The 26,909-nt window shown below is 44.4% G+C and overlaps 2 protein-coding genes across 2 annotated transcripts in view; one reads left to right on the plus strand and one right to left on the minus strand.

Annotated features, from left to right (window-relative positions):
• The first annotated feature begins 211 nt into the window (after nt 1-211).
• LOC311108314 (pre-mRNA-processing factor 17-like) lies at nt 212-17,706 on the plus strand. Its single transcript, XM_084150943.1, has 15 exons — nt 212-401; nt 1,060-1,146; nt 1,253-1,382; nt 1,534-1,620; nt 2,371-2,510; nt 2,676-2,772; nt 2,914-3,053; nt 5,827-5,901; nt 6,920-6,965; nt 8,620-8,721; nt 9,376-9,491; nt 9,885-10,018; nt 15,012-15,088; nt 16,325-16,469; nt 17,087-17,706. Exons 1-15 carry the CDS (start codon nt 228-230, stop codon nt 17,262-17,264), a joined length of 1,728 nt encoding a protein of 575 aa, XP_084007069.1. The 5' UTR covers nt 212-227; the 3' UTR covers nt 17,265-17,706.
• Nucleotides 17,707-20,213: 2,507 nt separating this feature from the next.
• Nucleotides 20,214-26,909, minus strand: part of LOC311108563 (putative methyltransferase-like protein 24) — a gene marked incomplete at both ends in the record, with an annotated part of 112,472 nt that continues 105,776 nt past the window's right edge. Inside the window, one exon of the mRNA XM_084151218.1 lies at nt 20,214-20,531. Within this exon, the coding sequence (XP_084007344.1) occupies nt 20,214-20,531 (318 nt within the window). The remainder of the gene's footprint in view (nt 20,532-26,909) is intronic.

The following is a 26,909-nucleotide window of genomic DNA, read 5'->3' on the forward strand; positions in this document are numbered from 1 at the left end:
TATATCCTGAATGGTTTATAAAAAATTATTTGTATTGATTCAATATTTAGATCACTCATCTATTGAAAACATAGGAGTGATTTATGTTATTTCAAATTGAGTCATAATATTTAACTAAATAATGAATCTCTCCCAATGTTGACGTTTATTATATATTTGTTCACTTGAATGTTGCAAAGTAAATACCTACTTTTAGGACATTTCCGGTGGCTTTCACAACATCCAAGATGGCGGCCACCCTCGTTTCGTACGGGAGCGATTCAGATTCAGATAATGAGACAAAATCTGATGTTAATCCCGAAAAAATTGACCCTGATGCTTTGGCACATCTTCAACCGTTGAAATATGGCCAAACAATGTCTTTGGCTGTCCTCAATTCAGCTCCTGAGGTCGCCGTAAAGGTACGCGAGCTGGCCAGGCAGATTAGCCGGTTGCTAATTTAGCTAGCTTGTCACATAGAAAAAAACTCTGAATGTAACGTTCACTTAATACTACTTAGCTAGCTACACTAGATGGATCGTGAAAGTAAAGAAGCTAACGTTAGTCGATAATAATTTGATGCTAACGCGTAACACTGAGTAGCAACTGTGAGTCAAAAGGGTTCGTTAACGTTAGCTGGTCAGGCGGGAAATGTTTGTTAACTGTCTGTCTTTAGCTTGCTAGCTAGATAGCTAACATGCTGTTCTAAACGATACATTGAAGAACGTTGTGATTATGGTGGCTTAGAGGATGATACTTTGAGCTGCACGAGTTTTGCGATTTCAAATGTCACCCATATTGATCAGCCAACACCCCGTCAAACGCATCTCAATTCAAATACTGTTTAAGAATGGTGTGCAAGGTTTGTGGGTAACGTGTTGTTCAGTACAAACGTTTTGTACTGAACGTGACGGTTTTGTTGTCACGCAAGGTAACAACCCGTTTAATGAACTGAACGCAACACAGGATAGGTGTGGGACAGCTAACTTCAAGCCCGTTTAACTTAAGTGTCTTCATAGTTTGATGACTGATCAGAATGATTAGCAGTATAAAACCAGTCATGTTTCTTCACTCCAACAGGAGGCTGTGGAGACTGGCGTACATCTGGACCCCTCTCTCAAGGAGGTCAACTACAACCCCACATATGAAACCATGTTTGCGCCAGAGGTAAAATTTTTGTAAATTTTTTACACAAGTAAACTGCTGTACATCATTCTGACTGTACCTACCTAACATGTTCATCATTATCATATTCACTTTGCACCCCTTCTAGTTTGGTCCCGTCAACCCATATAAAAGTCAACAGATGGCTGCGCCCAGGAATATGCTGTCTGGCTATGCAGAGCCTGCTCACATCAACAACTTTATGTTTGAACAGCAGAGGAGGACCTTCTCCACCTTTGGTAAATATACCTTATTCACACCACAGTCATTGTCTATGATAGAATGTTTAGCTGTGAAGAGGTCAACCTTCCTTTCACCTTGAATCGAAAGGTTTAGGGGAATGTAGCATCTTAGTTCTTTTATTCACTTGTTATATACTTTTGCTTTCAGGATATGCTCTGGATCCGTCTGTGGATACAAGCCAAAATTCCTCCAATAGCTACATCGGTGCAGTAGACGAGGCAGAGAAAAAGAAAGGTAATCCTTTGTAATTTCCTGCTCTTTATGTTTTTGCTTGTGATGGGTACCCTGTGAGTGACATCATCCTATGTCATACTTCCGGCGTCATGTCCCGACTCTTTTCAATGGGCTTCAAGAATATATAATAAAATTCATGAAAACGTGGTCATTTTAAGATATATATATATTAAATTATATTTGTATTCGTGTATTGATTCAATCATACCCGATGCCTGTTATCAAAATATTTGACACAGTAAGACAACGCCGGAAGTTAGAAAAGTCTAATTTGAACCGCATCTCCTGCTGCTTTGATAGCATGCAGCATGCCGGAGCGTGCCTGCTTGAGCTGAGGACTTACAGGATGGTAAGAACCTGTTAGTTACTGTCCGTTTTATGTTTATATTATATTACACTCGTTTTTTTTTTACTGAATGTTGCCAGCCAGCTTCTTCTTGGCCGTCAAATACGTTGAAACACGGCACTCGGAAACAAGTATGCAATTTAATATACAGTATATCTTAAATAGACGTGTTATCATGACTTTGATGATGCAAATTTGAGGCTCATTCTTAGCCTACAAAACAAGGAATACAGAAGTAAAATTGACGCGTCACTTGCACATTGTGTGAATTGCTAGCCGGTAAGGGATGTTTTGAAGCGCAATGGAAAGCCGTTGAAATGTGTAGCGTAGTCATGGTTCTCTGTAAAAGTCAATGAAAGAACGAGCACAAAGTTACATTTTCTCTTGTGTTTCTCCTCTCGTAGGATTGACTGTGTTCGAGGTTGGCCCAAAGCAGACTGACAAGAGGAAAAAGGTGCAAGGAGGTGGAGCGGATGACCTTGACAACTACCTCGGGCCCTGGGCGAAATACGTGGACGAAAAGGACGGCGCCAAACCATCAGAGGTAATCAATCAACGAATCAATCAAATAATATAATGTGAAGCTCAAACAAAATGTGGATGCTTGTATTATACAGCAGGAGTGTCATTATTTGGACTTAACTGATTTTCCTCATAGAGAAATATGGTCTGATTCTGACCGATTTGTTGTCTGCTGATTGGTCTCTAGGAGGAACAGAAGGAGCTGGATGAGATCACAGCCAAGAGGCAGAAGAAGGGAAGGAACGAGGAAGAGGCTCCGGCAGAGGAGAAGACCATTCTCCATGGTAACTAACACGCTCGTCTCCGCCATTACGACTTACATAACTGAACTGGTCAGCACTCACTCAAATTAAAAGAGAATGAGATGTAGACCTGTATGTAGACAGTTCTCAGGGTCTTACTGTTTATCTACTCTGCGTCTCCAGTCAAAGACGCGTACGACTACCAGGGGAGGTCATACCTCCACGTACCCCAAGATGTGGGCATCAACCTGCGTACTGCAGACATCCCAGACAAGTGTTACCTGCCCAAGAAACAGATCCACGTCTGGTCTGGACACACCAAGGTGAGGTGTGTGTGTGTGTTAGCTTGGGCGGCATACCGTCTATACTGTGTACCGGGGTATTTTGAAATACACAAATCGGTCATTACAGTGTCCGTCATATTTACAGAGACGGGAAATGTGAGCGTAAGAGCGAGAGAGAAAGAAAGTACTTGTGCAGCAGAAGGAGTGTTGTGGAGATGTGATCAGGCCTTTGGTTCTGCCTGTATGCAGTAGCGTGAGCGAGGGGAGGATCACTCGGGTTTAAAATGAGCAAGGCTTCCAACTCACTCACACAGGAGCCAGTTGCAGACCGAAAAGCAAGAGGGGTGAATACAAATGCAGCGTGCTTGTGGATGGAGGGATAGAGGATGGATGAGAGGAGAGACGGGTAGATGGTTTAATAACGAGTTTAGACACATTTTCCGGTAACGCCATTGTGATTTGAGTAAAATATCCTGCATGGCAGATGCCGCGAGCAACATGCCTTGGCACAAATCAGTGTGCAGCAAGGCATGCATGCCTGATCTCTGCCTCTCTAGCAGGATGTCCTCTCTTTCTCCTGCGCTGCTAGCTATAGGGCAGGCTAAAGGGCCCTACGCAACAGAGTGTCGTATACAGTCCGTTCCAAAAATGTAACCGCACAAAAGTATGTAGAACACGACGCTGCGTTTGCGTAAAGTGTGCAGTGTCCTTTAGTCTAATCACATACACACACTGAGCTGTCCATGAGTAGGGGAATAGTGTTTTACATTTTTACATTTTAGTCATTTAGCAGACGCTCTTATCCAGAGCGACTTACAGTTAGCTCATACATTATTTTATCGAACCCACAACCCTGGCGTTGCAAACGCCATGCTCTATCAACTGAGCTACATCCCCTGCCGGCCATTCCCTCCCCTACCCTGGACGACGCTGGGCCAATTGTGCGCCGCCCCATGGGTCTCCCGGTCGCGGCCGGCTACAACAGAGCCTGGATTCGAACCAGGATCTCTAGTGGCACAGCTAGCACTGCGATGCAGTGCCTTAGACCACTGCGCCACTCGGGATACCCAAGTGTTGTCCAAGACAAGTTGTTAGTGGGTATTATCACACGCACACACACGGGTTCGGGCGCCCTAAAGCTCGAGGGGGGCTTTAGCTATAAGTTCACTATCTAAGATATGGCAATTACATTCTCCAGCTATGCCTTTGGTTTGCTAACTTGCTAGCTAAGTGGATAGCTTGCAAGATCAAGCTTCTTGGTTACAGCAGAGACAATCAACTCCCTCCTGGATCAAGATGCTGCCTAAATGTGTTTTGTGTGTAAATCATTATTACATTTTTTGCAACGTTCTACTAGCAATTTGGCCCACTCTTCAGCAGCAAGCTGCTCTAATTCTTTAATGTTTGAGAGGTGCCCTCCACCAACTCCAGTTTTCAGATCTCACCATAGGTTTTGGATGTGATTCATATCTGGGCTTTTCGCTGGCTGCTCCAGAATAGTCCAACGTTTCTTCTTGAATCATACCCGAGTGCTTTTTGATGTGTGTTTGGGGGTTGTTGTCCTGCTGGAAGACCCACAACCTTCAATGGAGACCCAGTTTTTGGTCACTGGGTTGAGCATTGGACTTCAAAATACCACATAATCTGCAGATTTCATGATGCCTTGGGCACTTTCAAGGCCCCCACTACCAGAGGCAGCAAAGCATCCCCACAGCATTATCAAACCTCCTCATGTTTGATTGTCCTGTGTTCTTTTCATTGAATGCTTAATTTGGTCGTTGGTTAACACAGCGCTGATCTGTATTGCCAAAGAGCGCTAATTTTGTTTAATTGGTCCACAGAACATTTCCCCCCTAGGATTTAGGCTTGTTTTGGTGGGTTACTGAGAAGTTCAATCAGGCTTTTTTGTGTCTCCTTCAGCAGTGGGGTCTTCCTATGTTTGCCAACGACCAAATGCAACATTCAAAGAAAATAACCCCCCCCCCCCCCCCCCCACACACACACACACACACACACACACACACACACAATCAAACATGGGGGAGATTCAAAAATGCTGTGGGGTTGCTTTGCTGCCTCTGGTACTGGGGGCCTTGTACGTGCGCAAGACATCCATGAAATCAGCAGATTATCAACGTGTTTTGGAGTTCAATGTTCAACCCAGTGTCCAAAAACGGTCTCTTTGTTGAAGGTTGTAGGTCTTCCATCAGTACAACAACCCCCAACCACACACCAAAGCACCCTGGAATGGTTCAAGAATAAACTGTGGACTTTTCTGGAGTGGCCAGGGAATAGTCCAGATCTTAATCCCATCCATAACCTATGGCGAGAGCTGAAAACAGCAGTTGGTGGAGGGCACCCGTCAAACATTGAATAATTAGAGTAGTTTACTGCCAAATTGCCAGTAGAAAGGTGCAGCAAGCTCATTGCTGGCTACAAGAAGCATTTTTCGGGAGTTATCTTGGCCAAAGGCTGTGCAACCAAGTACTAGCTCTGGGGTGCCAATACATTTGTCCATGCCACTTGTCTTTAATTTCTACATTTTAAATTGTAAACTTAAGTGTACAAAAATCTAATTCCAAAAACAAGGTGTGAAGACCAAAAGTCTTATCAATTTATTTCAGAAGAAATAGGGAATTATTTAAAAGTGCAAGGTTGCCAATATGTTTGGCCGCAAATGTATGTAAGAGGAATTATAGCAATACCATACACACACCTGCAAGCTCAGTGATGGGCAGATTATTATAATATGAATCTATTATGTCCACACATTTCACTCTCTCTCGCTCTCTGTCTGTCTGTCTGTCTGCAGGGGGTCAGTGCCATCCGTCTGTTTCCTGTATCAGGTCACCTGCTGCTCTCCTGCTCTATGGACTGTAAGATCAAGGTAAGGAACACTCTTGACTCGCTCGGACACCATTAAGTCCTCACTGAGGTGGTGATTAACCCCCTAAATGTAATTATCTTAATAAGAAAATCCCCCCCAAAATCTGTCAGTTTAAGCTAGAGATATGTTTTTTTGCATTGGATGCGTTTCACTCCACTGCATCCGCCTATGTCGCACTTCTGTGGTGAAAGGTGTCCAAACGGTTTGGCCTGCAAAGACTATTATGACCCATCTATGGAAAGATGATACTCTCACGACCGTTTTGCTCTACGACCCCCACAAGCGTCTTGGGACTTGTCTGATGTCGGTACAGCCGATCTGTCAACTTCTGTCTGTAGTGTCCGAACAGTTTGGGCTACACACACTCCCCTCTGGGGAAAGGTGAGACTCTCACGAACACGTACAGTACCAGTCAAAAGTTCGGACACACCTACTCATTCAAAGGTTTTTCTTTATTTTTACTATTTTCTACATTGTAGAATAATAGTGAAGACATCAAAACTATGAAATAACACATGTAATCATGTAGTAACCAAAAAAGCGTTTAACAAATCAAAATATATTTTATATTTGAGATTCTTCAAATAGCCACCCTTTGCCTTGATGACAGCTTTGCGCACTCTTGGCATTCTCTCAACCAGCTTCATGAGGTAGTCACCTGGAATGCATTTCAATTAACAGGTGTGTCTTCTTAAAAGTTAACTTGTGGAATTTCTTTCCTTCGTAATGCGTTTGAGACAATCCAGTTGTGTTGTGACAAGGTAGGGGGGTATACAGAAGATAGCCCTATTTGGTCAAATAGGGCTATCTGACTCCTCACTGTGTGTGTCTGGTAGAACCAGGGGCCTACTGGTTTTAATGCCTTTACTCTCTCAGATGAGCCCTGTGCTGGTTTCTGATGAGACCCTCAGTGGTTGCCAGTAGGACTGGTGCATCACACTGACCCATGCTGGTCAAACCAAGTCAAAGGGTCACGCAGTGCTTGTTTAATATTCTCTTCTCTCATCCCTTTCCTCAGTTGTGGGAGGTTTATAACGAGAGGAGGTGCGTACGGACCTTTATCGGTAAGTGGACTATCTCTGTTTACTGTTTCACACTCTGTGTTTCTGTTATTCATGTGTTGTGCTACAGGGATTATAATGCCTCTTGGGTTAAGAGGGTAAGACCTCAGCTCAAACCACTAACTAGCCGAAGTGTTGTCATCTCAAAGGGTATATACAAAACCAAATGCATTTCTTAGTCAATCAAGCACATCACTTCAACATTCAATCTATCCACCAGTACAAGTTAGTTGGATTTCAATCAAGCACACTCCTTTCCCTCGGCAGATCTCATTAGTGTTTCTAATTCAATGCGGAGTGAACGTGATCTGAACATTGGGAGAATAATGGATGTAAGCTGTTGTCAGAGCATCGCGCTGGGCCACGGTCAGGGAGAGTGACATCTCATTATCCTGTTTCCCACTATTCTAGAACTCTGTTGCGGCGGAATGTTAATTCAGCATTAATACAACGTTAATGGAATGTGAGCTGACACTGTTGGGGGGGGGGGGGGGGGTGTAAGATGTGGAGTATATTGGTGATGGAGCGTTAATTTAGCGCTAAGTGAATGTTAATAAAACGTAAGCTTTCCGCTGAGCATTGAGGATAGGTTTAGAGTAGACCGAGGGACGCAGCTGGGTATTGCATGCAGGTCACTACCCATCCATCCCTCCTGTGGACAGGCTGGGCTGTCGGAGAGTAGATTGTTTTCCTTCAGCTGTGGTTCTGCCTGTCAGCTCCCTCAAACACCATGTATAATTCAACAGCCCTGGGTGGATAGAGGGAGGAGAGGAGGAGAGAGGGGGAGGGGGTGTATAGAAGGCAAGAAAGAGGGATGGAGAGTGCGTGTGTTTTAGGAATGGAGCTCCAGAGAGCAGTGGGGTTATTTCAGAGTAGCAAGCACGCTAACCAAAGTGGTAACGTGTGTGTGGTGAAGGTCTCTAGCTTGAGTGTGTTGTATGTTTTGCCCTACCCTACAGTACAGCTGAAGCCAGTCTCTAAAGTGCATGTGGGGTTAGGAGTCTGTGCCACTACAGTAATGAGATGTGGGATAGGCCTGGTTAGAGCGTGGACAGACAGACTGCTAGCTTCGAAATACCCTGTTATTGCCATGGTAGGCGCTCTTAACAAGAGGGTTGTCTGAGAGGAGAGAGACCAACGGGACCAGATGTTACTTAACCTGACTCTATAGACACGCATACGCATGAACACAAGGGAGGGAGAGTGTGAGAAAGAGGGATAGAGGTATGAATGAGTGGAGACCAGGGGGAAGAGATGAGTTGAGGGAACGAGGGGTATAGTAGAGGGAGATTCTCACGCCAAGTCCCCTTTATGCTTAAGCTTGTTTGTCTTCCTTGCCTTGATACTCCCTCCCTCCTCCCTGTCTCTTCCCCTCTCCTCCCTGTCTCTTCCCCTCTCCTCCCTGTCTCTTCCCCTCTCCTCCCTGTCTCTTCCCCTCTCCTCCCTGTCTCTTCCCCCCTCTCTCTTCCCCTCTCTCCTCCCTGTCTCTTCCCCTCAGCTCCACTTTGGCTTTGTCTCTTTCTCACCCTTCTTTCTCTGTCTGTGATTTCATATTCCAACAATGAATGTGATCTGAAAGGCAGTGGGATCAGGGGCTATAACAGGACAGGAGGAATATATGCATATAAAATGTTTTTTTCTGTCTCTCTCCCTCCAGGCCACAGTAAAGCGGTGCGGGATATTTGCTTCAACAACACTGGGACTCAGTACATGAGTGCAGCCTACGACCGCTACCTCAAACTCTGGGACACTGAGACTGGTTGGTTCAGCCGTGGTCGTGGTGACCACGATATAATTGCCACAGTTCCACCATGTCTGGGGACTGTCATTGAACGGAACAGTCGTGGCCGTGATTTAGAAATGCCACAAATAGAGCCGTCACGATGACTTTACTTGACATAGTCAGAGAAGCATATCAGTTCTATATAACACAATTCTATGAGAATGTTTCATAATGTTGTGCCCTACTGAAGGTGGCCAGCATGGTTGAACATTCAGATAGAAGGATGTTGTGTAGATGTGGGTACTACAAGTGGGACCAGGGAGAGTCTCTGCTCTCCCAGCAGAGGGCAGTAGAGAGACTAATCCTCCACTTGTTGCTCTGTAGGACCACTGACTTGTCATAGCACCTTGTGTACGAGTCACCGAGCTGTATGGTTAGGGGACATTTCATTTACATTCAGTCAACTTGTATTGATTAATTGAAAATGACACATTTTTCATGAGGATTCTTCCATTCATCAATTGTATTGAGGGTGTTGGCTTTGACAAATCGGATTGGATTGGCAGAATGACACACACCGGCAAGTTATGGCTGGCTGGCTGCTGGGGGTGTTTCTGCACTATTATGACAATGTGTGTTGCAGACAGTCCGTGTGGGTTGTTCTCAAATGTGTAAACTGTCCTTCCACAGGCCAGTGCATCTCCCGCTTCACCAACAGAAAGGTGCCGTACTGCGTCAAGTTCAACCCAGATGAGGACAAGCAGAATCTGTTTGTGGCTGGCATGTCTGATAAGAAGATTGTTCAGGTACTGTCATGAAACACACGCTACCTGGGAGGGAGGGAGGGAGGGGAGAGAGGGGAGGAGGGGAGGGGGGAGAGAGGGGAGGGGAGGGAGGGAGAGAGGGGAGGGAAGGAGAGAGGGGAGGGAGAAGGAGACCACAACACACTAGGCACAGTCCCCTCGCTGGAAAAGCAATTAACAACTCTGTAAATAGACAATCTCTCTCTCCCTCTCTATTTTTGAATCATTTTGTCACCTTATTAAACTGTAATATTGGTGTGTTTGTCTATGACAGGAGTGTGTTGTGTAATTTATCTTTCACATTCACTTAGCTAATCTACCGGTGTGTGTGTTTAACCTGTTTCATTTTGTGTTAATTAATGTCTTCTCTCTATCCTGTGTTCCCCCCTCCCCCAGTGGGACGTGAGGACAGGAGAGGTGGTTCAGGAGTACGACCGTCACCTGGGAGCGGTCAACACCATCACGTTCGTGGATGAGAACCGCCGTTTCGTCAGCACGTCTGACGACAAGTCCCTCCGCGTGTGGGAGTGGTAAGTGACAAACAAGAGACTGCTGAGCTTGTTACCTGCACTGACCCTACCATTGTGTTGGCATTGTAGCTTTCAAGCTTGTGTGTATTGGCTGACGGTCTGAATCAGCACCGTTAGTTATGAGATGGAGAGGATTCAACAACATTGTTGATGAGTAGCATCATAGCATCACTACTGGTATTATGCCTCATTTGCATAATATAGCTTGTTTGTACATTGGAGCCAACAGTTTGTCCTGACAGTGTTCTAGATGCTTCTCTGCAAGCCGAACTCATTGCCAAAGAGTGTTTCACAGGTAATAAAGTGCAAATGAGAGTGGAGGAGGAATGTGTTTGGTTGAATTGGGTTAGGGTGCTGCTATGGGTGGCAGGTCATGGGAAGTTCACTACTGTTGGATTCCATGAAGTCCCCTCTTCTTCTAGCTACGTGCCTAGCTTGTAATGTCAGGCTCTTACCTACCCGCTCCTGTTCCGCTTTCAGATGTATTTATTTGCTCATGACGGGTTTAGATGATTTTTGTAGACGAAGAAAAAATGTTTTAGACCAGGGGTGTTGAACTCATTTTGCCCCGGGGTCTTCAACGAGGTCCAGAGGGCCGTACTTAAAATGTTGTCCATTTTTTTAACAAATTATCCTCTATCCATCATTTTTGGAATTTTCAATGCTCACTGACTGTAGTGATTATTAGCAAGCTGGAAAGTCAAACTGTATGAATGTAGGTCCATTGACTGCACAGAACAGGAGGTTGGTGGCATCTTAATTGGGGCTCGTGGTAATGACTGAAGTGGAATTTGTGGAATGGCATCAAATACATGATGCCATTCCATTTGCTCTGTTCCGGCCATTATTATGAGCCGTTCTCCCCTCCGCAGCCTCCTGTGGTGCACACTGATATTTTGTGAGCTGGACAGTCAAGAATGGATGAATATAGGTCATTATCATTTCTACAATGTTTAGATTTGGTTTTGGTCATTTTAAAGTATATAGAGTTCGTTTCCCCTCAAGGGCCCCATCCAGCCCGCGTGCCATATGTTTGACACCTTGTTTTAGACATTCTGTCTTTCCACTCAACCGCCAATCACCAAGCTCGTTAGAACGACTTGCAAATTAGCTTGGTTCCCATGGCAATAAACAAACCACTGGTGTGTTTACCACTAAGATGATAAATATTTAAGACCCGGTGACGAAGGATGGACATTTCACAGGGATACTTAGAGGGACTGTTTTATTAGAACACAGATTCCACAAAATACCCCCTTTTCCCATCAGTTGTGATTCTTTCTGTAATATCCGGTTATTGTGTGTGTTTAAGCAGTAGGATCGAATGGTAGGGAGAGGGTGCCAGGGAGGACAGCTGTGGGTTTAGTAGTGGAGTCTGGGGAGGGAGTGGGTTTGGTCGGGTCGGTGAGAAGGGAGTGATATGCACTCTTGCTAGTATGCCTAATGACTGCGTTTACACAGGCAGCCCAATTCTGATCTTTTTCCACTAATTGGTCTTTTGACCAACCAGGTCAGCTCTTTTGACAATAATTGGGCAAATCCACGTTTTTGGTCTCTGCCTTAATTGATTGGAGACACTGTACTTACACTTTTACGGTAAAATGTGCTTGTTAGGGTGGAGTGTGGAACATGCACACTCTTTGGCTTTGAGAGTGTTGAGTATTTGAATGGATTGCACACTCATTCAGGGTGCTCTCAGGGGCTTTGGGAGTGTAGTGGGGGCGCGAGAGGGGTTTGTTACAGTGAGGGGGGAAAAGTATTTGATCCCCTGCTGAATTTGTACATTTGCCCACTGACAAAGAAATGATCAGTCTATAATTTTAATGGTAGGTTTATTTGAACAGTGAGAGACAGAATAACAACAACAAAATCCAGAAAAACGCATTTCAAAAATGTTATAAATTGATTTGCATTTTAATGAGGGAAATAAGTATTTGACCCCCTCTCAATCAGAAAGATTTCTGGCTCCCAGGTGTCTTTTATACAGGTAACGAGCTGAGATTAGGAGCACACTCTTAAAGGGAGTGCTCCTAATCTCAGCTTTTTACCTGTATAAAAAGACACCTGTCCACAGAAGCAATCAATCAGATTCCAAACTCTCCACCATGGCCAAGACCAAAGAGCTCTCCAAGGATGTCAGGGACAAGATTGTAGACCTACACAAGGCTGGAATGGGCTACAAGACCATCGCCAAGCAGCTTGGTGAGAAGGTGACAACAGTTGGTGCGATTATTCGCAAATGGAAGAAACACAAAAGAACTGTCAATCTTCCTCGGCCTGGGGCTCCATGCAAAATCTCACCTCGTGGAGTTGCAATGATCATGAGAACGGTGAGGAATCAGCCCAGAACTACACGGGAGGATCTTGTCAATGATCTCAAGGCAGCTGGGACCATAGTCACCAAGAAAACAATTGGTAACACACTACGCCGTGAAGGACTGAAATCCTGCAGCGCCCGCAAGGTCCCCCTGCTCAAGAAAGCACATATACAGGGCCATCTGAAGTTTGCCAATGAACATCTAAATGATTCAGAGAAGAACTGGGTGAAAGTGTTGTGGTCAGATGAGACCAAAATGGAGCTCTTTGGCATCAACTCAACTCGCCGTGTTTGGAGGAGGAGGATTGCTGCCTATGACCCCAAGAACACCATCCCCACCGTCAAACATGGAGGTGGAAACATTATGCTTTGGGGGTGTTTTTCTGCTAAGGGGACATGACAACTTCACCGCATCAAAGGGACGATGGACGGGGCCATGTATCGTCAAATCTTGGGTGAGAACCTCCTTCCCTCAGCCAGGGCATTGAAAATGGGTTGTGGATGGGTATTCCAGCATGACAATGACCCAAAACACACGGCCAAGGCAACAAAGGAGTGGCTCAAGAAGAAGCACATTAAGGTCCTGGAGTGGCCTAGCCAGTCTCCAGACCTTAATACCATAGAAAATCTGTGGAGGGAGCTGAAGGTTTGAGTTGCCAAACGTCAGCCTTGAAACCTTAATGACTTGGAGAAGATCTGCAAAGAGGAGTGGAACAAAATCCCTCCTGAGATGTGTGCAAACCTGGTGGCCAACTACAAGAAACGTCTGACCTCTGTGATTGCCAACAAGGGTTTTGCCACCAAGTACTAAGTCATGTTTTGCAGAGTGGTCAAATACTTATTTCCCTCATTAAAATGCAAATCAATTTCTAACATTTTTGACATGTGTTTTTCTGGATTTTTTTGTTGTTATTCTGTCTCTCACTGTTCAAATAAGCCTACCATTAAAATTATAGACTGATCATGTCTTTGTCAGTGGGCAAACATACAAAATCAGCAGGGAATCAAATACCTTTTTCCCTCACTGTATGGTGGAGAGAATAACCTTTACTGCCCCCCTGTGTCTCCCCTGGATACCACCTGGTTGGCTCTGGGCCCCCCCTCTCCCCAGCTCAGCTGAATTCGGCAGAAATAAACATGGAGTCACATATCACTGACATGGCGATAGAGGGGCAAGTTGAATATAGTGTGAATTTGGGACATATTGAAATGAAAACGATTACATGGACAGGGGGGACCTGATCCTAGATCAGCAGTCCTATTCTGAGAGAAGCTGTTAATGTGGATTAGGACTGACTGGGGGCAGGTTAGGGTCTTCAGGAACACAACTTCACCTGAAAGTTTATGGGCTTTATTAACAAAACACACTGGGATGAAATCGCAGCAGTCCACTCCAAACTCTGGTGGTGTTATTCGTATCCTCCTTGTTCTCTCTTTATCTCTCTCCCAGCTCTATCCGTCTCTTTCCCAGCCACGCAGACACATTGAGAGCAGAGTTATTTTTGGAGCTCTGAGAGGAGATTTTACGTGTTTTTCTTGTGTACAGAGATTTAGTTTGGCCTGACTTCTCTGCTGTGGACATCAGCCAGGGCTCGCTCAGGGGGACATTTTGGGTTGCGTGTGTGTGTGCACACGCTCTACATTTTATATGTATTCAGGATCATAGACAGTTGTTAACTCATGCTTTGTGAGTTATTTTTCTGTTGTTCACCCTGGTTTGAAAATGTCTGTCCTGTTCCTTTTTGGCCCTGGTTTGGTGTTGGGTGGAGATAGGCTTAGCTGCTGTTTATGGGATAGAACTGTGCAGCACTGCTACTCTAAACGAGTCCAGCTGTGTGTTATCTGAGAGCGGGAGAGGGGAGGGATGGATGGAAGAGGGAGCGAGAGAGAGATGGCCTCAGTCCAGATAGACAGCCTCCCACTGAGTGAGCAGTCTCGAAAACCCGACCAAACCCAAACAATTTTTTTCCCTTATTGAAGTTTCCAAAAGTCTGTCATTGAAATCAGACCCTAGTCACTGTTGCTGCCTAGAGTCGGGCTTTCGAGACTACTGAGGGAGGGGAAAGGAGGATCAAGTCAACGTGCACACACACACACACACACACACACACGGCATTAGTCACAGTCATAGACAATCTGCAGCCTGCCACAGGGGTCGGTGTCTGTCACACACACAAATAAACCTTAGACTGCCTGCTGCTCTGCTGTCGCAGGCAGGTGGGACAGGACCATAGAGTTGGATGATGCTGGGCAGACCCTAGAACAACATGCATAACATCCCTCCATTTCACTCTCACACTCTGCGAGCGGAGGGTTGACAAAGTAGAGATGGAGAAAGAGAGAACGGGGAGAGCAGGGAAAGAGAGAGGGAACGAGTAGATCTAATTGGACGCTAGCGTTTAAGCAAACATGGCTAGGAAATCCATACCATTTACATATCTGTAATGCCAACACTGTCTGGATCCTAGCAGTACTGTGTGTACTGTCAGTGTTATCATTTGGATCTCTGCTAGAATCATGTCCTGCTAAGACAAGCTCAAGCTGCATGGCATGACTTTGTGAATGTTTCCAACCTGAGAGCATTGCTGCTAGTTGTCAATACTCATGCCAGTAATGTCATGGTGGACCGTACTTGACCATACTCTAACCAATTTGTGACCGTGCTATGTTTTACAGGGACATTCCCGTGGACTTCAAGTACATCGCAGAGCCCAGTATGCACTCTATGCCTGCTGTAACACTCTCACCCAATGGTGAGTGGAGACACACACACACACACACACACACACACACACACACACACACACACACACACACACACAGAGATTGACTGGTGTACATATTCTGGCACTTAACTTTTTATTTGTCCCATTCCCCCCTTCATACACCTCCACCCCTCTCCCCTATCCTCACGTCCCCCATATCTTTCTCTGAGCTGTTCATATTTGACCTGACATGGATTGTTTCTCTTTAGTCTAAATAATGGATGAACTCTCACTGGGAGAGCAGACCACTCCACTCTGTCCCCCACAGCTACACTCCTAAATGGCAGCATGGCAGCAGCCCTAGCTGGGACTGGAGCCTTTCGTCTTCTTATCCTTGTTATTTTCTCTCCACTTTAACAAAAGAGATCTGAGGTCAGAGCAGTCGGGCGAAATTGACCCAGTTGTTTTCATCCGTTTCTCGTCCACATTTTGGGATAATGGCATCCTTTTATGTGGGTTTGGTAAGGAGGACACACACACAGTGGAACACACACACACGCACAGCCAAACACACATGATTCATTTCCATCATGTTTCTTTTCAAGAAGTGCAGTGATTCGTGAAATGCTTTGGCACGGCTGCCCAACCAGCATCTTTGTTACTGAGTCCCAGTGTCTGAGGAGAGAGACTGGAGGGTTTCTAGCTAACTGAACGTCTGTGAGGTTGACGTCAAAGTTATCCCAAATGGCACCCTATTCACTATGCAGTGCACTACTTTTGAACATGGCCCAAAGTAGTACACTATATAGGGAATTTGGGTGCCATTTGGGACGTTGCCCAAGTCGGCGTTCGGTCTTCATGTTTTCCAAAGGGAAGGCTTTCATCTTTCTCAAGTGGTTAGGAAAAAGAGCTGCCAGTGCAGTCTTCTGGGGTGGTCCACTCATACAGACCATGATAACTAGCATTTTCTTTAGCTCAACCAACCTGGCTTGTTTGACACGCTCAGTCTGCCTGGGATAGATTTGTATGATTTTATTTCTAGAGAGTTGTATCCCTTTCCTAACAAAACTGAGCTCCTCATGCATTAGCTGCTTTTCACACTCTGAAAAAGGTTGAACAGAAACATGTTGTTTGGAAATACCTTGGCCCAGACCCACTTCTCACTGGAGAAGTCCTGACCTGGGCTCAACACCTACCATCAGCAAGCTCGAACTAAAACTGCACTCTGAAGAACTCTAAATCAAACCGTTTTTCTAAATGTTATTGTATTTTCTCCCCTCGTAGGTAAGTGGCTGGCCTGCCAATCCATGGACAACCAGATCCTGATCTTTGGAGCCCAGAACCGTTTCCGTCTGAACAAGAAGAAGATCTTCAAGGGCCACATGGTGGCTGGCTACGCATGCCAGGTGGACTTCTCCCCAGACATGAGGTAAGACAACAGAGTCCCATTCATTAGAGCACACCATTGCAAACAGTAGCAAAACATTTTGCAACGAAACAAATGTTTCTTATTGGACAAATCCAGGTAGTCCCTCACCGTTTTCTTCAATTTGATTTCTAATGAATATGACCCAGGGCTTCAGAGAGAAACATTCCCCAAACAGGTAATATTCTGTTTATCCAGAAACAGACAGATCAGTACACTCACCTCTACTTCCCTCTCTAAAACAAGTCCTTCAGTCATTGAGTGTTTCTGAGGATATCCTGTACTTTGAGCCTAATATACACCCCTCCAGGAGAGAGCTAACCAGGCCACCTACCTCATTTTAGCACAAACCCCAATTAAGAACCCCCTCACCCTCCCCGTGTTGCCCCCACCCTTCCCCATGCCGCATCGCTCACCCCTATCAGCAGGTGCCTTCACTTCTCTCTTAGTAACCATGGAAACAGCAAGTACCCCCCCCCCCCCCCCCCCCCCTTCGAGCAGAGACCCAAATTCACACAACCTCTTAGGTATAATGGAACAGGAGACATTTATAGCAGGGAGCCTAACCTCTATCTCTCTCCTCCCTTCTCTCTCTCCTCCTCTCTCTCTCTCTCCTGTAGCTATGTGGTGTCTGGCGATGCGGATGGGAAGCTGAATATCTGGGACTGGAAGACCACCAAGCTGTATCACCGGATCAAGGCCCACGACAAGGTGTGCATCAGCGCCCTGTGGCATCCGCACGAGACTTCCAAGGTCATCACCTGTGGCTGGGACGGACAGATCAAACTCTGGGACTAGAAACATGGGGGTGGGGGGCAAGAGTGAGTGGTGCAGAGGGACTCCCTCTCTTTGGGGGGAGAGGTGGTGGTCTTTCTGTCATGTATTTTACATCATTTAATGGCAGTCTAAAAGCCATAGGGCTGGTATCCAGTCCTGTTGTAACTCAGTGTATATTTCTACCCCATCTGAAGAGGGGACACTGGTGGATTGAACTGTTGATGTTGACAGAGAGCTTTATACATACAGAGATAATGATTCACACATACTCACCCACAGTGTGTTAGTTGTATTTGGAGGGTTTACATCTTTAGTTTCATGTTTTTATTTTTCTGTTTTAATCAGTGATGTCAGTATCATCCACACACAATAATCCTGGAAAATATTGTTTTCCTTATTTTGTAAACCATTTTTTAAATATGACTGTCCCAATGTGAAATGAGATTAAACATTTTGTACATTTTGCCTGTCAAGAAAACGCATGTTGTTTTCATACTTTCGTCATTTGCCTTTGAAGGTCAGATTTTCCTAAGTGTATTTTCTCTTTAGTAACAGTTCCCTTATCACCATTAAATCCAAACAAACCCCTCTCTCAAAAGAAAAGTGTAGCCAAGTCGCTATTTCCTTGTGTCTTTTAAACCACGTCAAAAGATCAGGGGTATTCATTTTTAATTGAAGGATTTTCACAGAATGTATTCATCCGTAATATGTCAGCCTGAACCATGTCTACCATTTTGTAATATTTGTTGAAAAGTAGTTGGACAGCTGCAGAGAAAAGTCAATGAGTGAGACAGAGATTGATTCAGAAAGAGAGGAACGGTTTGAGAAAGAGTGGGAAAACAGCATGAGTCATTGTGGCATCTGGACTGAAATGTTCTAAGGAGGGAGCGACTCCGTACTATTCCCTCAGGAAAAGTTCAGTTGCAGTTCAGGTTAGATAGATTTCACCATCTTTGGGATTGTCTTTAGAATAATCCAGATTTAAATATTTGCTCAGGCAAACTGAATTCTCCCTATAATTTGACATACCTTGTAATCTTTTCAAACACTCAGTTTAATGTATAGTGTCATATGTATTGACTGACGTAAGACAAGTGAGTGAGGCAATTCTGAGAGTATTCTTCACATCCTTGAGTTTTCCCCTCCTGTAACCTACATACAGTACAGTGCCAGTCTGTTGTAACCCAGGCAGGGTCAGTCTCTGGGAAGACAGTCCGTCCGTCTCTCTTCAGGCGGCATAGTCTCTCCTACCCTACCTCATAAGAAGCCTCCTACAGACACTCATCCCTGTGCTAAATGAGGCGTGCTCAGCCTCTCTGACAGCAATGCACCCAGCTCCATTTACCATCTTTTTTGCGGAAGGTCCTGGGGACAATTTGAGGCTATTATACTGAACAAAAATATAAATGCAACGTAAAGTGTTGGTCCCGTTATCCATGAGCTGAAATAAAAGATCCCAGAAATGTCCCATATGCACAAAGCTTATTTCTCTCAAATGTGCACAAATTAGTTTACATCCCTGTTAGTGAGCATTTCTCCTTTGCCAAGATAATCCATCCACCTGACAGGTGTGGCATATTAAGAAGCTGATTAAACAGCATGATCATTACACAGGTGCACCTTGTGCTGGGTACAAAAGGCCACACTAAAATGAGCAGTTTTGTCACACAACATATTGCCACAGATGTCTCAAGTTTTGAGGGAGCGTGCAATTGGCATGCTGACTGCAGGAATGTCCAACACAGTAGTTGCCAGATAATTGAATGTTCATTTCACTACCATAAGCCGCCTCCAATGTCGTTTTAGAGAATTTGGCAGTATGTCCAACCGGCCTCACAACCCCAGACCTCAGGGTCTCGAGGCAATTATCTCACTATGTCTGAGGTCATATCAGGGAGGGGAACAGGGAGTGGTGATTCATCATCGTTGAAATGATAGCAGCTTGTTAGGAGGAGAGTAGAGCTCACATAACTTTACATAAACCTCTGTAGATATAGAGGCATTCATTTGCATGAGTACAGTACTTTGGTTAGCGTGATAAATGTGGTATTGGCCAGAAATACAGTGAGCTCTAAAAGTATTGGGACAGTGACACATTAATTTGAGGGTATTTTCATCCATATCACGTGAACTGTTTAGAAATCACATCACTTTTTGTACATAGTCCCCCATTTTAGGGGACCAAAAGTATTGGGACAAATCCACTAATAAGTCTATTAAAGTAGTCAAAAGTTTAGTATTTGGCCCCATATTCCTAGCACGCAATGATTACATCAAGCTTGTGACTTTACAAACTTTTTGGATGCATTTTCTGTTTGTTTTGGTTGTGTTTCAGATTATTTTGTGCTCAAAAGAAATTCATGGTAAATAATATATTGTGTAATTTTTGAGTACTTTTATTGTAAAGAAGAATATATATTTCTAAACACGTCTATATTAATGTGGATGCTGCCATGATCACGGATAGTCCTTAATGAATCGTGAATAATGATGAGTGAGAAAGTTACAGATGCACAAATATCATACCCCCAAGACATGCTAACCTCTCACCATTACAATAACAGGGGAGGTTAGCATTTTTTGGGGGGTATGATATCGATGCCTCTTTAACTTTGACTACTTTAATACACATATAAGTGAATTTGGAGGGACTATGCACAAAAAGTGCTGTGATTTCATAACGGTTCACCCGATATGGATGAAAATACATCTCAAATTAAAGCTGACAGTCTGCACTTTAAGCTCATAGTCATTGTATCATTTCAAATCCAAAGTGCTGGAGTAAAGAGCCAAAACAACAACAAAACTGTCACTGTCCCAATACTTTTGGAGCTCACTGTAAATATCCAAAGGCAAACATCCTATGGAATTGACGACTCTTTCGTTTTCCATCGTAGCTGGACTACATTTCCCAGAGTTTCCCCTTCTCACTGGCCAGAGGCCTGTCTGTCAGTCAGTCAGTCAGTGCTCTCAGGGCCTCCACTGATTGTTGACCCAGCCCAGTGTATAGGCACTGCTGGCGTTCAGAAAGTTCCTGTGCAGGAAGAGGCGGGGCTTGGCTGGGTCGCTGTAGTAACGGAAGAGGCGGAAGTGAGCGCGCTCCAGCTCCTTCAGCAGGCTGAACCAATAGCGCACCACGGATGGGTCGTCCCCATCCACCTCAAACCCCGCCCAGTGGAGGTGGACTTCTAGTAGTAACTGACCCACTGAGCTCAGAACCCCTTCTAGAACCAGGTTCTCCAGAATCTTCCACTCCGCACTCTCCATGTCTGCCTTCAGAACATCCACCTGGAACAGAGAGTGGGAGAAAGAGAGAGGGAAGATCTCAATTGCATACTCCTCGTGTCAATTATTTATTTACACTAGATGACTGTGTGTTGAAGCCACTGTGCTTCCATCTTGGCACTCCCCCACCATTGTAAAATATATTTAGGATGTTATAGAAATTGATTTATTAATGTCTAGATTCGTTTTTGCCACATTTATTCTATTACAGACACCTTATTGCATACTTGTAAAATATTATGTGAGCAAAACATATAAATAAAAAAGTATAGTTTTTAGAGATTAATAATGTTACTGTCCCCACTACAACAACAAAATTACTTAAATGCATGTAACTTTGTCCTTGAAACATTTAATTGAAATACTGTAGAATTCCATTCATTCCTATAGATGGGTTGGTTGTTTAGCAACAAAACTGACGTGTGTGCAAATATGGGGCAAAACAGACAGGGTTGCATTAGATTATTGTAAACTATATTTAGTCTTCAATGTTTATTGAAAGCATAAATACATTTGCACAATCAACACTTGTCGTTTCTCAGATACATCGCTACAGTTGTTGGTTAGCTAGCTAACACATTTTAGCCATATTAGCATAGACGTAACGTCAGTCAAAACACCTCAAAACAAAATAATACTGATAAAAAATAATATGCCATTCAGCAGACGCTTTTATCCAAAGCGACTTACAGTCATGTGTGCATACATTTTTACGTAACAAGACATGGTATCAAGTATTAGATCAAACTAGATAAAACGAGCCACCTACGATTCCCCACATGGCAGCCTCTTGGAATTGTTGCTAGTTAGCTGGCCATCCAGAATCACAACAACACACAGACGGATAGATGGGTTGGCTGACAACGTCACGAAAATGGATAGACAGGGGCACACTCCAACACTCAGACATAATTTACAAATGAAGCATTTGTGATCACTGAGTTTGCCAGATCAGAGACAGTAGAGATGACCAGGGATGTTGATTAGTGTGTGAATTTGACAATGTTCCTGTCCTGCTAAGCATTCAGAATGTAATGAGTACTTTTGGGTCTCAGGGAAAATGTGTGGATGGAAAAGTCCATTATTTTCTTTAGGAATGTAGTGCAGTAAAAGTAAAAGTTGTCCAAAATATAAATAGTAAAGTAAACTACAGATACCCCCAAAAAACGACTTAAGCAGTATTGGCACTCCTACTGGGGAGTGCCAATATGGCCGACCGGTGGCTTCAAAGCCTTTCAATGGCCAATACATACTGAAACATCATTGCCTCGCGTCCTCTCTCCTCATCTCCTTCTCAAAAGCCATTGGATGAGAAAGCCAGAGGCCCCGCCCCTCTGACCTTCTCCTCCAATGGGTTTTGATAAGGAGACGAGGAGAGAGGACGCGAGGGGTATGCAATTGAGATCTTCCCAGAGAGAGAGAGAGTCAATCATGATGATATCTAGCAATCAGTAGGGAGAGATAAGATGGAGAGAGTAAAAAGTACTTTTGATGGAGGTGAGGGGAAGTTGGTGCAAAGATTGAGCGAATTATTAAGAGGTTGAAAAAGAGAGATGTACTGTATCTGTCTGAGTGGAGGACGAGGAGGATATGAGGGGGGTGAGGGGGGATGAATGTGGTATAAGGTCTGTGAAGAGGAGAGGGGGAGGAAAACACATTAATTTTAATAACGGCCTCAAGATATGATCTTACTGAGTCATCATATGCATGGCCTACTTTCAATGCACATCTATTAGGCATTGGGCTGCTGTTTAAATGTGTTGGAGTATTTCTGATGTCAGGTTAACTCCTTGACCCCATACTTTTTAAAAGCCTAATTAGTGAACGTGCTTTAATCTCTTTGCTTTTGACATTTTATCTAACCAATTTATTCTCTCCTCTCTCCTTCTCCCCTGTACTTTACTACCCCCTCATTGGCCGATTGCCAACATGTCATTGGTGACATCCCCATTGGCAACTTCAAATGCTGCCAATGATATTTGTCAAATAGTTGACCCAAACTCTCCACACACCAAGCATATCTCTCTAATGTTACAGTGTAAGTGATGAGTTTCTGACCTGTCTCAACAGAAAAACACTTCTTCTAAGGGCTACAGTCAAATGAACAACTGAACCTGGCTGGCTCTCGGACATATTGCTCATTCTGTCTCTGGGTCTCCCAATGGATAACATCCCTCCCCAAGGCAAATACATCTTTCTTAATTGGACAGACATGTCATACAATGAGAACTGCCCTAACCAACAGGGATGTTATGACCCATGACCCCACCCCCCCCCCTGCGTATGTGTGTGTGTTTTTGGTTTTACTATCCTTGTGGGGACCAGAAGCCTTCACAAGGATAGTAAAACACAGAAAATTCGGGGACATTTTGCCGATCCCTACAAGGAAAAAGGCTATATGAAGGTCTTACAAATCCCATAATGGTTCTACACAATAGATGTTTTTCTCAGGGTGTGCACTGAGTAGGCCTACTTTCAATAACTTAATTCTATTTGACAGCTGTCTTCTCCCTGTTGTACCATACAAGGCAAAACCTAAGGACTTCACACACACACATCCCTCTCAAAGTCCCCTAAACCCCCACCACCAGCAGTACGTCTGCGCTTCGCTTCCCCTGTATATGGGAAGTTGCAAGGACTGGAAAGATGCCAGTTTTGCGTGAACATCCGTATGGTGGCATAGCTCTGAATAGATCTCCGACTGCTCCACTAAATGGCCTGTGCCTGGAGCTGGGAGGATTGTGTCTGTGTCTGTGTGTGTGTGTGTTTGTCAGAGAGTGAGAGAGGAATAGAGATATGCAGACAGAAACTACTTTGACGGGGAGGATTGGAAGAAGGGCAATAACTGATGGATTTGGGGAGGGTGTGTGTGTGTGCGTGCTTGCTTGCTTGCGTGCTGGGTGATTTAGCCTAAATTGTGGTCTACTGAGGGGAGGGAGGTTCAGTGGTGCCGATGGGAGTGTGAGATGGAAGGAGCTGTTATTTAGTCCTTCAGAGAGGCTCTGCCTGAGTTTGCCTTCTCCCAAGGTCATCAGTAGCATTGTCTTATTCCTACCTGTGCGTCTTTAACACTGTAGGCCTATAGCATTGCTATAAAGCCTGGCAAGCAAGGCTAGAAGCTATGTAAACAACCGCTTTCTCCTCTTGTCTCATCCTCTGTTCCCCTGTAGTCCGGGGATATTGTTCTGGAGTTGCATAACAGCATGGAAACAACTAAAAAAGATGGCTATCATCTACCCTGAGCCTGAGGTATGGTGGTGCCTTTTACCTTTGGGCCACACACTCAGTCCGGACCTTTAGTTCTGAAGTCTCGCTCAAGCAGTAAAGTCATTGTGGTCCCCCAGGCTCCATATAGGGAGAATGTCAGAATCACTCCATCAACAGGAAACATGTTTTAGTGTTCTTTGTTCATAGCCCGCAACGTCTCTCTCTCTCTGTGTGTGTGTGTGTGTGTGTGTGTGTGTGTCTGTGCCTCACCCCTAAAGGTTTCCTTAGATAAATGCACAGCTAGATACACACTATTTTTTAAACCATCGCCAAAGGTGGAGTCCTCGACAGAATCACTTCTCTGTGAGAAGAGGGGAACTTTACTTCCCATTCAGAGAGAAGCTATTCCCCTAGCTGCAGAGAATATTCAAGTTGAGTCGGCCTTCAACTGAAATGAAAGCCCCTCAGCCATTAAACAGCAGCTTTGTGTTCACCCCCAGCCAGGGGTCACTATGTCTCCATTACGATGAGTTATTGTTGATCAAAATGTCTGTCCATAAAGCTGCTTTCAGATTAAGGATACACATTTGTTGGCAGAATGGTTTAAAGCCGTTGGACTGACTAACACAAGATAACAAGTTTGAGTCCGACTCAACACAAGATAACAAGTTTGGCCTGCGTGATTTTTTTGATTGTATCAAGAAGAGATTAAGTATTTTGTGTTCTTTAATTAGTGGATGTGAGGTGCAGGGAGAAACGTCTGAAACAGGCCTCTCCAGAGACTATCGTAATGAGCAGACATTTAATTACACATCGATGGGACCAGGAGAGAGAGAGGTTCTGTTCAGCCTCTCAGTGTCCCCCAATAACTGGTACAAGACCTGTTCTGTTTCCAAATCTCCCTGGAGTTACTGGTCCCAACTGGTCCCCAATTGTTCCCCAAAGCTGGTCACAACTGGTCCCCACAACTGGTCCACAACTGGTCCACAACTGGTCACCACAACTGCATGATAACCAACCCTTACAAGTGTAAGGAAAGGCCTGCGCTGTGGGGGAGATACAATGGAAGCCATGTTGCCGGCTGTGTGTCCCTCTAGTGACAGTGTGGATGTGAGACATTGAGAAGTGTCTCTGTTTGTTGTTCTACTGTCCATTAGGAGAAAGCAAATCAATTTGCATGAGATCTGAAGGACTGCTGAAGTGGTGTTAATCCCCATGGAGACAGGCTCTGATGCTGACTAGAGTGGCATATGACTCATTTATGAGCTGTGTAATCACCGATAAAGAACACAAATGAATGCATATTTTGATCTATAGAAGCAACTCATCAGTTCTCTCTTCTTCTGACACAAAGCTGGAGAAAGAAAAAAGGCAGAGCGAAGAAAGGCAGACAGTTGTTCTTTAAGCATGCTGTGTACTCACCTTAAAAACCCATTATGGAGATGTGTGTGTCGCATTGCATCTAAAGCAGGTACAAGGATAGGATCTGTCCTTTACCTCACACACACATGCACACCCACACGCACGCACACATGCACACCCACACGCACGCACGCTCCAAAAAAAGGAATTAATGGCTGATGCCTCTAAGCATGGACTCGCTAACGCTAATGCTAGGCGCCGGTGCATTCTGCTCAAGAGCCTGATTTAAATTTGCACTGATTAAACTGTTGCTCATGCCAAAAAAAGTAGAGAAAAAACAGAGTGATGAATTAGGCTGAGGTAACCTGCCATCTGGAATATGCAGTTAAAAATTGAGAGGTTATAATTAATTATATCTTGTGAATGGGAATAATGAGAAAATAAAGTTTATTTTGGTTGGTTTCTGGTCTAGAACGTCACATTGACACAATTCTGATGGCAACGCGTGTAGTGTAGCTGACTTGTAACTCCTTCCATAGGATGTATAGTTCTGATCTCTCCTGCCTACTTCTATGATGCCATCGCTGTGTTTTGGGAAGGGCACCGTTCTACAAACTGCTGTGTTCATGCACGCGTTGCATGTGTGTGTGCGTGTGTGCAAGTGAGCATGCGTGTGTGTGGGTGCGTGTTTGCAAGCATGCATGAGTGTGTGTGTTTGTGTGTGGATGTCATTGATCTTGTATGCAGATCCATATCTGATAAGGCAGAACACAGAGCCCTGGGGGACTCCAGTGAGTTAATATTCTGAATGATAACATTTAAAGGAGGAAAGCCATAACTATAAGCAAAGATGATGGATATACTGACAAGATACATGCCTCTCCGCCCTAACATTGGGAGTCGTTGTCCACAAAGCTGCACAGCGGGCTGTCTAGCTCCCGCCTATCCTTTCTTTGGATTGATGGATGCATCTCATTATTGTAATCCTTTTTTTGAATATTCGGTGAGGGTTGTTGACGTCAAATGCCTGTATTCAATGGAGAGAGATGCTATGCGACTAGCCTCATGCCATGAATATGCATAGCCATCTCGAGATAACTCCGATATAGAGTGTTTTTTCTCAAAGTTGCCGGGATGTCACATGTCCTACTTATGTCACTACACTCGTAACAACTTAAACATTACGAAACATCCATTAGATCAAATAAACCTCACGTAGCAAATAAGCAATTCATTATTTTGTTGACAAAATTCAACACTCTCTCATTGACCTCCATAGAAAAACTCCTTGCATGGTGGGCAAAACAACAAAAAAACACCACCTGCTGGAGGGAGACAGATTCTCTGCCGAGTTGGGCCTCTCTCTTCCTCTGAGTTTTCTGCCCTCCAGGGCAAGAGGAGACATTGGAGGAATGAATGATGAGGAGGCATAGAGAGGAGCTGCTACTGGAGTCAACGTGCAGCTTTATGTGATAATAAAGTTCAATCTTCCAGCTCATAGGGAGAGAATATATACATTTTCGTGTAGCCTTTTTCGGTCGAGGTGAGAAAGATAAGGAATTTGTTTTTATGGTGACTTTTATAGTGTCTTTTGCATGGATTGTTTGTATTGTGGTCATGGATATGACATAAAAGACAGGTACTGTATATTGTGCACTGTGTAGGATGTTGGTCTGTGGAGTAAATTATCACTGTATTTAGTATAGTACATATACTCTCTGAATATAAGCCCATGCATGACTTATTCCTTATATTTGATTCAGGACACATTTGCCCATTTGGCATTTCATTCACACCTCTCCCTTTACATGT

Source organism: Coregonus lavaretus (genome assembly GCF_964263955.1).
Source record: "Coregonus lavaretus genome assembly, chromosome: 33".
NCBI lineage: Eukaryota > Metazoa > Chordata > Actinopteri > Salmoniformes > Salmonidae > Coregonus > Coregonus lavaretus.